This window comes from Myotis daubentonii, chromosome 7 (genome assembly GCF_963259705.1).
Source record: "Myotis daubentonii chromosome 7, mMyoDau2.1, whole genome shotgun sequence".
NCBI lineage: Eukaryota > Metazoa > Chordata > Mammalia > Chiroptera > Vespertilionidae > Myotis > Myotis daubentonii.
Window position 1 is genome coordinate 77,430,952 of NC_081846.1, and position 13,517 is coordinate 77,444,468.

General features: G+C 40.2%; 1 protein-coding gene across 1 annotated transcript in view; it reads left to right on the forward strand.

Annotated features, from left to right (window-relative positions):
- ZRANB3 (zinc finger RANBP2-type containing 3) overlaps positions 1-13,517 on the forward strand; it is a 221,098-nt gene that overhangs the window by 21,956 nt on the left and 185,625 nt on the right. The window contains exon 2 of the mRNA XM_059704593.1: positions 5,742-5,909. Coding sequence (XP_059560576.1) covers positions 5,749-5,909 — 161 coding nt within the window. The 5' untranslated portion in view covers positions 5,742-5,748. The remainder of the gene's footprint in view (positions 1-5,741; positions 5,910-13,517) is intronic.

Below are 13,517 nucleotides of genomic sequence, written 5' to 3' on the forward strand. Positions count from 1 at the left end.
TATTTATCTATAACTTAACACTGGACTCTTTCAAGTGTCTCTTCAGTTTTATCTTGGCACTAGGTTTCTTTGAGAAGGGATTTTTACCTTCATGTGTGAATAACTCTCTAACACCTGAATTATTATTTTTATTTTGTGCTTTTTGCTTCCATTTATCTTTTCCTTCAAAGTTTCTTGACCTAAATTATAAATGTAGAGTTTATAATCCTAGAGAATTTAGTGATGTGCTTAATAAATAAAGAAGGAGTGAGCAGGATCAATGAGTGTAAACCCTGGTCATCTGGTGTATGGTTACAATATTTTGTCTTTCCACATGGTACTTGAGATTTCCATAATAACTTAATTGCTATAGTCATCCCTATATATAATCGAAGAAAAACTTTTGGATCATCTTTTACTACTAACGATATGGGTAAGATAGGCACCCACATTAAAACACCCATTATTAGGTTTCATTATGGAGGACATAAGAATTAATAGGGTAAAATAGTAATACTATATAAAATATAATAATAAAAGCATAATATGCTAATTAGACTGGAAGTCCTTCCAGACAGCCTTCTGGATGAAGCCGGGGCTGCGAGGGAAGCCCGGATCCCAGGTTCCTGCTTATGGCTGCAGGGCAGCTGAGGTTCCGGGTACTGGAAGGAGCAGGGGGAAGGAAGGCCTACTCTTGCATGAATTTCATTCATCAGGCCTCCAGTACTATACAAAACATTTTAAAGCTAGAGGAACAAATGATCCCCTTGCAGAGAAACTAATGATCCAAAGACCTGATATTGCCTGGGTTTTGTAGCTTCCATTGTCATTAACTATTATATTGTTCTTGTGAAATTGGAGGTGATATTTACTTTCATCATTTTTGGCTCTACCATCCAATCATTTTATCTGAGGCTCCTTGGTGCCTTTTAACCAATCCATCCCACTCCTCTCTCTTCCTCTTCAGTGTGTCCATGTATGTGACCATCCACATTCCAGTTCCAGATGATTCTTGCTTTATCTATTGCAGTTACTTGCTTTTATGCTTTTCCCTTTTTGAACCATTCTCTATTCTTTACTCAGAGTTTTGTTTTTGTTGTTGAGATGGTGCTAGGGATGCCCACTCATTTGTATTTACGTATGAGGACCTTATCATACAGGTCTGAGTCATAAATCACTCCTAAATCCAGTTAGCTACTTGGGGCAGTGGTGGCTTTGTGGACTTGGCATGCCCTTTAGGAACATTTATCCCCTGCCTGTCTGTTGATAGCTTTGTCCTTCACTGATAGCTTTTGAAATGTAAGTCATATTTTATCACTCTGCTGCTTAAAATTCACCAGTAATTGCTGCCCAGTATAACTTTCAGTGTAGATAGAAATGTTTTATATATGCAAGGTTCAATATGATAGCCAATAGCTATATGTGGACATTGAGTACTTGAAACATGGTTGATGCAACTGAAGAGCTGAATTTTTAATTTTAAATAAACTCAGATAGCCTGGCTAATAGTGTATTGGACAGCACAGCTCCATTGGCATCCCTTCATTCTTAAAGTAGAAGCCAAAGTCGTAATCAAGACCTTCTATGATCTGGCTCTTGCTTATCTCAATAGCGTCATCTCATACCGTTCTTTCTCTTGGTTCAGCCACATTGGCTTCCTTTGTGCTGCTAGAAAACATCAAGCCCTTTTTAAACTCAGGGCCTCTGCTGATGCTGTCTGCCTGGAGTACTCTTCTTCTTTTTAAAAATATGTTTTTATTGATTTCAGAGAGTGGAAGGAAGAGAGATAGTGGGATAGAAACATCAACTATGACAGAGAATCATTGATTGGCTGCCTCCTGCATGCCCCCTACTGGGGATTGAACCCATGACTCAGGCATATGCCCTGACCAGGAATCAAACCATTGACCACTTGGTTCATAGGTTGATGTTCAACCACTGAGCCACACTAGTCGAGCTATTTTATTTTTTAAATGCAGTTTTATCCTTTTCTTAGAAAATATGGTGTGATATAAAAATGTACATCTATAAATTATGAGAGGATTCATTTTTTCTATAGCAAATTTATCCTTTATTTTAAAACTAGGGCCCCAGTTTCACGTGCCTGAATTCGTGCACCTTGAAAGGAACTGTGGGCCAAGAGGCTGCGATGGGCACAGGGGCGGGTCTTGGATCATCTTCTGCGCCCCTGCCCGGCCCCTCCACCGCGGCTCCTGGTCCCCTGTTTGCCGGCAGCCCCGCTGCTGCTGCCACCGCTCCCACGGGATGACAGCATTGGTCCCGCTCGCACCCACTGATGTCACTGAGCGATTGGGGCCAGCGACAGCAGCGGGTGCCAGCAGGACTGGCACTGTCAGCCGGTGCGAGCGGTGGCTGCTGCCACAATCACCCCTCAGGAGCAGGGGGAGGTGGAGAAGCCCTCAGGGGTGATCAGGCTGGGCAGCTGCCACTTGCACCCGCTGATGGTGCTGACGATCGGGACCGGGGCCGGGTGCTGGGAGTGAGTGCGAGAGGCGGCTTTGATGCCGACAGCAGGTGCCAGCAGGGCCAGTGCAGGCAGCAGGTGCAAGCACCGGGTGGGACAGCGGCACGCAGGAGCAAAGAATTTTCAGGAATCACCAGAGGCTCGCCCCGATGACAGCGCCCAGTGCCCCACCTTGGTCTGGCACCTCCGCTTATCTGCTCCACCATCCTGCTGGGGCGGATGCCCTCCATGTCCCCCACACGCCCCTCGGTGGTCAGCGCATGTCATAACGACCAGTTGTTCGGTTGTTCTGCCATTTGTTCTATTTGCATATTAGGGTTTTATATATATAGAATTATTCAGTTGGTAAAAATGTAGTTGACTCATAACTTTTCAGTAATATTGCTTAAAACAGGGTTATGGCTATATTATGGCTCAATTAGAAATACAAATAAAATAGAGGATGCTGAGTTTTTATTTTTATTTATTTTTAAATGTATGTTTATTGATTTCAGAGAGGGAGAGAGAGGTAGAAACATCAATGATGAGAGGGAATCATTGATTGGCTGCCTCCTGCATGCCCTAGACTGGGGATCCAGCCCACAACCCGGGCATTTACCTGACTGGGAATCGAACCATGACCTCCTGGTTCACAGGTTCACACTTAACCACTGAGCCAAGCCAGCCCGGTGATGCTGAGTTTTTATTTATTTTTATTAATTTTATATTTTAATTAAATCTTTATTGTTCAGATTATTACAGTTGTTCCTCTTTATCCCCCCATAGCTCCCCCACCCGGTTCCCACCCCACCCTCTGCCCTTAGCCTCTGCACACTGTCCTCATCCATAGGTGTATGATTTTTGTCCAGTCTCTTCCCGCATCCCCCACACCCCATTCCCTCCCGAGAATAGTCAGTCTACTCCTTTTCTATGCCCCTGATTCTATTATATTCACCAGTTTATTCTGTTCATCAGATTATTTATTCACTTGACTTTTAGATTCATTTGTTGATGGATGTATATTTGTTGTTCATAATTTGTATTTTACCTTTTTCTTCTTCCTCCTCCTCTTAAAGGATACCTTTCAGCATTTTATATAATACTGGTTTGGTGGTGATGAACTCCTTTAGCTTTTTCTTACCTGTGACGCTCTTTATCTGACCTTCAATTGTGAATGATAGCTTTGCTGGGTAAAGTAATCTTGGTTTTAGGTTCTTGCTATTCATCACTTAGAATATTTCTTGCCATTCCCTCTGGCCTGCATAGTTTCTGTTGAGAAATCAGGTGACAGTTGTATCGGTACTCCCTTGTAGGTAACTGACTGTTTTTCTCTTGCTGCTTTTAAGATTCTTTCTTTGTCTTTTGCTCTTGGCATTTTAATTATGATGTGTCTTGGTGTGGTCCTCTTTGGATTCCTTTTGTTTGGGGTTCTCTGCGCTTCCTGGACTTGTAAGTGTATTTTTTTCAGCAGGTAGGAGAAGTTTTCTGTCATTATTTCTTCAAATAGGTTTTCAATATCTTGCTCTCTCTCTCTTCTTCTGGCACCCCTATAATTTGGATGTTGGTATGCTTGAAGTTGTCCCAGAGGCTCCTTACACTATCTTGATATTTTTGGATTCTTTTTCATTTTGCTTTTCTGGTTGGGTGTTTTTTGCTTCTTCGTATTTCAAATCTTTGACTTGATTCTTGCGATCCTCTAGTCTGCTGTTGGAACTCAGTATAATATTCTTATTTCAGTCAGTGTGTGCTTAATTTCTAGTTGGTCCTTTTTCATAACCTCGAGGGTCTCACTAGATTTCTTGAGGGTCTCACTAAGTTTATCGGCAGTTTCTAGAAAATTCTTGAAAACCCTTATGAGTGTGGTTTTGAACTCTTTATCCAGTAGTTTGCTGTCCTCCATTTCTGTCATTTGTGACCTGTTTCTTTGTCTCCACATTTTTTATGCTTCCCTGTGTTGGTAGAATGGCTTTGTGTGCTAGGTGTCCTATAGGGACCAGTGGCTCAGCCTCCCCAATTACCTGAGGTGGACACTCTTGGTGCACCCCCTTGTGGGCTGTGTGCACAGTCTTGTTGTAGTTAAGCCTTGATTGTTGTAGGTATCACTGGGAGGAATTGACCTCCAGGCCAATTGGCTGAGAAAATCAGCTGTGTCTGTGGTGGGAGAACTTTTGTGCTGGGGACACCCTTCTGGGGAAAGACTTGCTTCAGTGGGGCTTTGGTGCTCACTGAGTCTGCTCCCTGAGTGTGTGCCTTATGGATCTGAGGAGTTGTAATCTGGATGGTCCCACTCTGACCACTGGGTACACTGGCTCCTGGATCTCTAAGGAGGTGTAATTTAGCCTCTGCCTGAGGCTACTCATCAGGAGCTATGGAGAGATCTGCAGATTACTCTTCTTTGTTTAGGGTTTGGAGGTGCCCAGATGAGGCTCAGCTGTGAAGCAATGCAAGCTGCTGTGGGGACTTGGGCCTTCTTTTGGAAGTTCTTGATCTCTCTGACCCAGCTGCAGTTTGTTAGGTAATTTTCAGATTGCAAAGGGCCAGGCCTTTCATATGCAAAAGCCTCTGCACACAGCTTGGGTGGGTGGGGTCTCCGGGGATCAAAAGGGTGGAGCAAGCGACTATGGCTGCTCCTCAGTCCTACCCTAAGAGGCTCCGAGTCTCAGCGTCCCGGTAATCACTGCAAGCACCTCTGATAGAAAGCCGCCCTTGCGTTCCACCCGATGCCAGACAGTCCAGTTTCTTCCCGTATTAGTCTGGGTACCTAACGACTCGCCCGGAGCTGGAGTTCAGAGCAGTCGGGAGCTTGAGACTCCCTCCCAATTGAAAAAGACAACCGTGTACTCAGTTGCCAGCCCTTTCCACGTGCACCTCCATACCTCTGCACTTTACTTCTGCACCTCCTCTGAGTCTCAGTGTGCTTTTCTCTTTCCTTCTAGTTGTAGAATTTCCACTCAGCCAGCCTTCCTGTGGTTCTAGATGATGTCCGTTTTGTCTTTTAGTTGTATTTTTGAAGTGGTTGTGCGAGGCAGCAATTTCTGGTGTTTACCTATGCCGCCATCTTTGTTTCTCCGGATGCTGAGTTTTTAGATAGGAAATAAGTAGTTGCTTTTGAAATTAGTGGTTTGAATTTTCTTAATAGCTAACTCTGGAAACATGATTTGTTTTATATCTATGTAGATAATTTATCAAGGCTACTGATAAGTATGCTTACATTATTATTTATGTTTAACTCTGTAATACACTTAGTTAATATTTATTTCCTTAACCCCTTCCCTTTTGTTTTTTTCTTTGATTTTAGGATCATCATGCCCAGAGTTCATAACATAAAAAAGCCTCTTACATCTCAGATTTCTTGTTTGACAAGTGAATCTTATGAACAGCTGGATTTTTTGCCTGATAAACTAAGAGCAAAGCTGCTTCCTTTTCAGAAAGAAGGCATCACTTTTGCCCTTAAAAGAGATGGCAGGTAAGGTACTTTTTTCAAGACATGCTACAAATGTTAAATCCCTGGCAAGTTTTATAAGAATCAAAGCTCTGTACAAAGCTGTGTGTGTGTGTGTGTGTGTGTGTGTGTGTGTGTGTGTGTGTGTGTGTGTTGTATACATAGTCTTTTGAGATATGTCTTATTTTACCTTCATTTGTGAATGATACTTTGGTTGGCATGTAATTCTACATTGATAGTAATTTTTTAGCACTTTGAAAGTTGTAGTCTGCAGTTTTCTGGTTTTCACAGTTGCCATTAAAAGTACGCTCCCAAGTCTCAAAATCTTACCCATAGGTGACTTATGAATTACAAAGGGAAAAATTACAAAATGGATAATGTTAGACAGGCATAATGTGGAGCACAGAAGGTGTATAGCATTCCTTAGTGGTGTTCTTCCTGGAAATAATTGACCTTATGATTATAAGGAGGCAGTCAAACCAGTTCAGAATGTGGGACATTTTTTCAGGACAACTGACCTGAATTCTTCATATGATTCAGTGTCATGAGTGAGAATGTTCTAAACTGAGAGATAATTAAGAGCTACAATATCTGAAAGTAAAGCATACATTTTGATTAGGTCCTGAATAAGTACAATGGTAAACTTTAGAGAACATTTTTTAGATAACTGAGAAACTTTTATCTGGACTCTATTAGAGTGATGTTATTGAATTAATGTTGATTATCTTAGATGAGGTAAGGGTGTTGTAGTTGAATAGAATGTTCTTGTTCCTGGGATGATAAAGAATTTGGGGGTGAAGAATCCTCCTATTTGCAGCCTACTTTCTACATTTTTCCAAAAGGGAAAGACATGTGTCTGTTTCGAAAAACTTTGAGTGTGTCAGCCAAAATGTTAACAGAGTTAATCTGCTAAGTGGTATAAGTATGTTTCATTTTATTATTGTTTGGCTTTTCTGTGAGTTTGAAAAATTTCCAAACCAAACCAAAACAATCCCCTGCCCCACCACACACCATCACACACACACACACACACACACACACACACACACACACACACACAAAAGAATCGGTCTAATTTTCATTCCTTTGTAAATCATTTGTTTTCATCTGTATCTGATTTTAAGATTTTAACTTTGTCTTTGGAGTTCTGTAGTTTTACAGTAATTTACTCAGCATTTTTTTTTAATAATCCTTCCTGGAATTATAGTGCATTTAAAATATATATATATATTTTTTTATTGATTTCAGAGAGGAAGGGAGAGAGAGATAGAAACATCAATGGGGAGAGAGAATCATTGATTGGCTGCCTCCTGCACGCCCCTCACTGGGGACTGAGCCCGGAACCTGGGCATGTGCCCTTGACTGGAATCGAACTCTGGACCGTTCATTCTGCAGGCTGATGCTCTATTTACTGAGCCAAACCGGCTAGGCGAATTATAGTGCATTTTAATCTGGGATTTGTATCATGTTAATTCTGGAAAATTCTCAGCTATTATCTCTTCAAATATTGATTCTTATCCATTCTCTTTATTATCTTCTGCAATTTCAATTAGATTTATATCTGACCTTTTTACTCTATTGTATACTTTTATTAATCTTTCTTATATTTTCTGTCTGTGCTACATTATATCTGTTTTTAAAGATCTCCCTTATTGTTCATTATTCAGTTGTTCTAATCTGCTGTTTAACTTACCTACTCAGCTTGTAAAAAACTGAGAAAAGTGTGCAGATCATTAGTGTACAACTTGAAGAATTTTCACAGTACAGCCATCACCAAGATCCAGAAAGGGAATTACATTACCAGCATCCCCGAAATCTTCCTCTTGCCCCTCCCAATCACCATTACCTCCCTCCTCTCCAAGGGCCACCACAGTCCTGACCTCTAACACTATAAATTACTTTTACGTGTTCAACTATATAATTGTAATCATCCAGGTATATGCTTTTTTGTGTCTGGCTTCTTTCACTCGACATCATTGTGAGATCCTTTTATATTGTTGCATGTGATTATACTTGGTTTATCCCCATTGCCACGTAAAAGTCCACTGTGTAAATATACCATGATTTATTTATTGATTCTACTGTTGGTGAGCATTTAGGTTGTTTCTAGTGTGGGGCTCTTAGAAAAGCAATGCTACGAACATTCTTATATAAATCTTTTGTTAAGTATGGATACATTTCTCTTGTGTATATACCAAGAAGAGAAATTGTTGGGTAAAAAAATGTGCATATATTCCACTAAGCAGCTACTGCCTGTATTAGTTTGCCAGGTCTGTCTTAATGAAGTACCTCAACTAGGTGGCTTAAGCCACAGAAATTTATTGTCTCACAGTTCTTGAGGCTAGAAGTTGGCTCTTTGCATTGCCTGTAAATTATAGAAATCATTATCAATTTTCACACAAAAAGTTGCTGGGATTGTGCATGGGATTGTTTTGCGTCTATAGTTCAGTTTGGGAAGAATTGATATATTTATAATATAGAGTATTTTAAAAGTATTTTAATCCATGAATGTGAATTCTTCCATTGCTCTCCATTTATTTTCATCTCAATGATTCCTCCTTTTATTTAATTTAAATAAGGTTTTATGGTTTTTAGTGTATAGTTCTTTTACATATATCATTAAATTTATTCTGAGGTATTTAATATGTTTGATGCTATTGCAATATGTCCTCCCAACCCCTCTTTATTTATTTTCTATTTTTCAGGTTTTCTCTTTGTTTGGCTATCCAAAAATTTTATTATAATATGCCTACATGTGGTTTTCTTTGTATTTATAGCTTAATCTGTGGGTAGATGCCATTCATTAATTCTGGAAAATTCTTAGTTGCTGTCTCTTCAAATATTATTTTGCCCCATTTTTTTCTACTCCTTAATCTCCAGTTATAACTATATTAGACCTTTTCTTGGTGTCCCAGTATCTCTTACCATCTTTTTCATAATTCTTTAATTTTTAAAATTTTTGTGGCTCAGTTGGATATTTTTTGTTTACCCATATTCTTATTTACCAATCCTATCATTTGCTGTTAAACACATCTATTAAATTCTCTTTTTTAAAAATTCTTTATTAGTTAAGGTATTACAAATGTGTCCTCATCCCCCCCCCATTAAATCCCCATCCTCCTCCCCTCCCCCCATTAAATTCTCTTAAGAAAGAGACCACCACTCACAATACCTGAAACCAAAACCTGTTCAATATGTCTGAAACAAAGAAGCTGAATTTATTACTTGTCAAGCAAGAGAGAACTGGGCTTCTTAGACAGGCTCTTTAAACAAAGCAAAGAGTTGGTATTGTATCAGGCTTTGGGGAAGTCTGGAGACTTTTAAAAAACTGCAGGGTTTAAGGATTTGCTGAATGTCAGAGTATAGTTTAGGGATTTGTTGACTAATGTCAAAGAACAGTCAGTCCTTTCCTTTCTTGTAATTGGAGAATAGGAACATTTTATTTTCTGTTCTTGATGTCATATAGTGTATTTTTAAGTCCTAGAATATCCAGCTCCTGTCTACCTGGTTATGTTGATAGTATCCTGTTTCTCGCCATGCTTTAATTTTCTTATTTGTATAAATATTTACAACATACTTATTTTATATATCTGAAGTCCTTTGGAAGCTATTTTTGCTTTTTGTTGTTTATGATGATGGTTTATTTCCCAATGTACTTTCTAATTTTTTAAAAATTTTGTTTTAGTAATTAGATAATCTTAATCTCTGGGAATCTTGAAGAGACCTAAAGAGTTGGGTAAATTGTTTTAGGGAGGATTTGTAAGTGAGTTCCTAGTTTCGGGTTTCCCAGGTCAGATAGGCAGTTTAAATTCAAAACTCCAAATTCATTTTCAGATAGGCTTATGATTATGAATTGTGATAATTAATTTTTGCCTCATGCTAAACTTTAAGTTTCCTTAGTGGCTTTAAAAAAACTAGGTGTAATTAAATTTATTGAAATTCACAGGGTTAGGTGTACAGTTCAATGGATTCTAATACATAAGTATATACCTGTGTTTTCAAACACCTCAGTCAAGATAAAGTACACTTTCATTATCCAGAATAGGCCTCTTTCTAATCAACCCCATCCCCCTAAATTAGGCAACCACTGATCTGATATCGATCACTTCTATTTGGAAATAACTCCAATATTTAGAAAAAGTTATTTTATAAAATATAGCCATACTTATCAAATTCAGGAAATTTAGCTTCTATATAATACTTTAATCTACATATATATTGTCAATTGTACCAGTGATATCTTTTATAAGCATATTTTTAGCCCAAGATTCAGTCCAGGATCACTTATTATATTTAATGACATCTCTTTGTTTCCTTTAATGTAGGGACAGATCCTTAGCCTTTCATGACACTGGCATTTTTTTAAAAGAATATAGGCCAGTTTGCCCGGCCAGTGTGGCTAAGTGGTTGAGCATCAACCTATGAACCAGGAGGTCATTGTTTGATTCTTTGTCAGGACACATGCCCAGATTGCAGGCTGGATCCCCAGTGTGGGGCATGTAGTAAGCAGCTGATTGATGATTCTCTCTCATCATTGATGTTTCTGTCTCTCTCTCCCTCTCCCTTTCTCTCTGAAATCAATAAATTATTAATATATATATATATATATATATATATATATATATATATATATTCCAGTTTATTTTATAGAATGTGTCTCAAATTTTTAAGTTTTATCAAGATAGTATTTAGATTATGCAGGCCTTGCTGGATTAGTACATAACTGAGAGCTAAGTTCTGTTCTTCTCAGGACATTGCTTTTGAAGGCACACTGTATCTGTCAGCCTCTTCCTGTTAATGTTAATTTTGATTACTTGTCCAAGTGTTATGGTTTCTCTACCATATAGTCACTCTTTTGCTGTGGTAAAATTGTTGCTTACTTAATGAACAGCTAACACGAGAGACTGAGACCATGCAAATATGCTTCTTCTTATCCAGTTTTCCCTCTTGGATTTAGCATTCAGAGATGATCCCTTTTTTTCATAGATGATTCTTATTTAAATTAATTTTTACTATGACAGTTGTAAAATGATGATTTATTAATTGGCATTCTACTGTAATGAATAGCCTTCCCTGTGCTCCTACAGTCGACCTCTCCTTCACCCACTCCTATCTTTATCCATCCATCCATCCATCCATCCATCCATCCATCCATCCATCATCCATCTATCCTTAGGATGGACTCATGGATTCCTATTATATTCATTGGATTATAACTCTATACTGTGCCATATCTTACTTTTTTCTATTTTGGAACTTGACAGACAGAATATTGATGGTTTATATGTATCTGACTTCTCTTACTCAACATTTTTTGACATTCATACATGTTTTTATCTCTGAATATGGGACAGTTATTTTGTTCATTCACTTACAGATGGACATTTGGGGTGGTTCTAGTTTAGGAATCTAATGGACAAAGATAGTTTCAACGTTCTTGGACAAGTATTTTGTGGACATATTTTTAATTCTACTGTTAGGTTTTATGTTAGGTGTCTGTTTAACTGTAACAAAACTGCCCAACTTTTTCCATCCATTAGCAATATACAGTATGAGAGATCTAGATGCTCCATCTCTTTGTGAGTACTTGGTATTATCAGCTTTTTCATCTTAGTCATTCAAAATGAATGCATCTTCAAGTGGTAGCTCATTGTATTACTAGTAGCCCGGTGCACAAAAATTTGTGCACTTGGAGGGGGGGGCGTCCCTCAGTTATTAAACATTTATCGGCACAACACTGACCACATTGGTGGTGGTGGTCTTGTCAGGATGTGTTATATTATGCAGATGAAAATCTATTTAAACAGATTTGATGTAGATATTTTCAAAGATGGAAGAATTGTCCCTGTCAACTATTTTAGTTGATTCATATCTTCACTAATTGTCATCATTGCAAAGTGTTCAGTCCCCATAAGGATTGCTGGATATAATAGGTCATACGCTGTCCCTGTCCTTTGTAGCCTTTGTTACCTTAAGGACTCTAGTTTTCCATTTATATGTTTAAGTACCAACCTTACCGGCTTAAAAATGTCAGCTTTTAACACTGCTCTCTCTGTTCCGTATCCTTCCGATGAAAAGTGGAGTTGGGTTGCAGCACAGGAGAGAAATTCAGAAGGAGAATATTGAAGTAATGACTGCAGTAGGAGAAGAGGGAACCTATTTCCCTGGCCACAGGCGCTGGCGCCCTGGACCACAGGGCTGGCACCTTCTCCAGGTGGCTGCAGCCTGGGACCTCGGGCGGGTGGCTTGTCCATCTCCTGGGCTGCAGCCAGCCGCAGGCACTGGCACCTGGACCAAAGGTGGGTGCCTTCTTCTTCTGGCGTCTTCTTCTTCTTCTGTGCTTCCAAGGAAGGCAGTCAGTTATGTGTATATGTGTGTGCATACAAACATAGCTATGTACACGTGTGTATGTGGAAATCTGCTGGGCAATTCAAAACCATAGAAGAGTTGCCCCCTATCTCTTGAATCTTTCAGAGATATCCCCCACTTTTTTATCCTATCACTATTGGAGACTCAGTATTTGCAGCCAGCCAGCCAGTGACTCTCTCAGTGTCTATTTCTGACTTCTTCTTTCCCTGTCTGTCTTCCAACCCCTAATCATATTTCTACCTGGATGCATCATTTATACTCCCAATATGCTGTATAGAGAAGGAGTCAGGATGCTGTCTTCCCATGAATAGTACTCAGTAACAAACCAATTGCATTTTAGTTGGGCAATGCCCCTACCCACCCTTCAAATCCCCTCCACCATGCATTTCTGTTTCCCTTTTTGTTTGTTGGATTGTTCTGCTGCTCCTTCTTCTCACCCCACCACCCTTGGATTGTAATGTAAAATTCTTTTACCATGTCAAGAAATTATTAAAAATACAGGTGCTTTGAAAAAAAAAATACAGGTACTTCTCTGATCATGGGGGAGTGGGGGGTGGGGGGAAGAGAGGTGGCGGCTGGCCACCCGAGATCTACGTGGCAGCACCTAGAGGCTAGGACCTGGTTTCACCAGTTTTACCCGCTCAGTTTGAAAGGTGCTTGCGATCTACATGGCGGTCAGGACCCGATCTCAGGGGGTTTTACCCCCGAAGTTTGAAGGTACTTTGCCTCGCCCCCCAGCTGGTGATCGGAGAAGCCGGTCGGGGCAGAGAAGAGGTGGCCTTGACCCCTACGTAGATCGCGAGCACCTTTCAAACTGCAAACCCCATGAGACTGGGTCCTGACCGCCATGTAGATTGCGAGCACCTTTCAAACTGCAAACCCCATGAGACCAGGTCCTGACCGCCATGTAGATCGTGTGCACCTTTCAAACGGCAAGCCCCATGAGACCGGGTTCTGACTGCCACGTAGATCACGAGTACCTTTCAAACTTCAAGGGTAAAACCCCCTGAGATTGGGTCCTGGCCGCCATGTAGATCGCAAGCACCTTTCAAACTGCAAACCCCATGAGACCAGGTCCTGGCTGCCAGGTAGATCAGGGGCACCCTTCAAAGGTGGCAGTGCCTCCTTTGCCCTGCCCCCCGCTCTTGCCTGCCGCCTGGGTTTCTGATCACCATCAGTGGCAGGTGGCTTCTTCTGTCCTTCCCCTTTAGCCTCCAAGCATTGCGCCTACATATGCAAATTAACTGCCATCTTTCTTGGCAG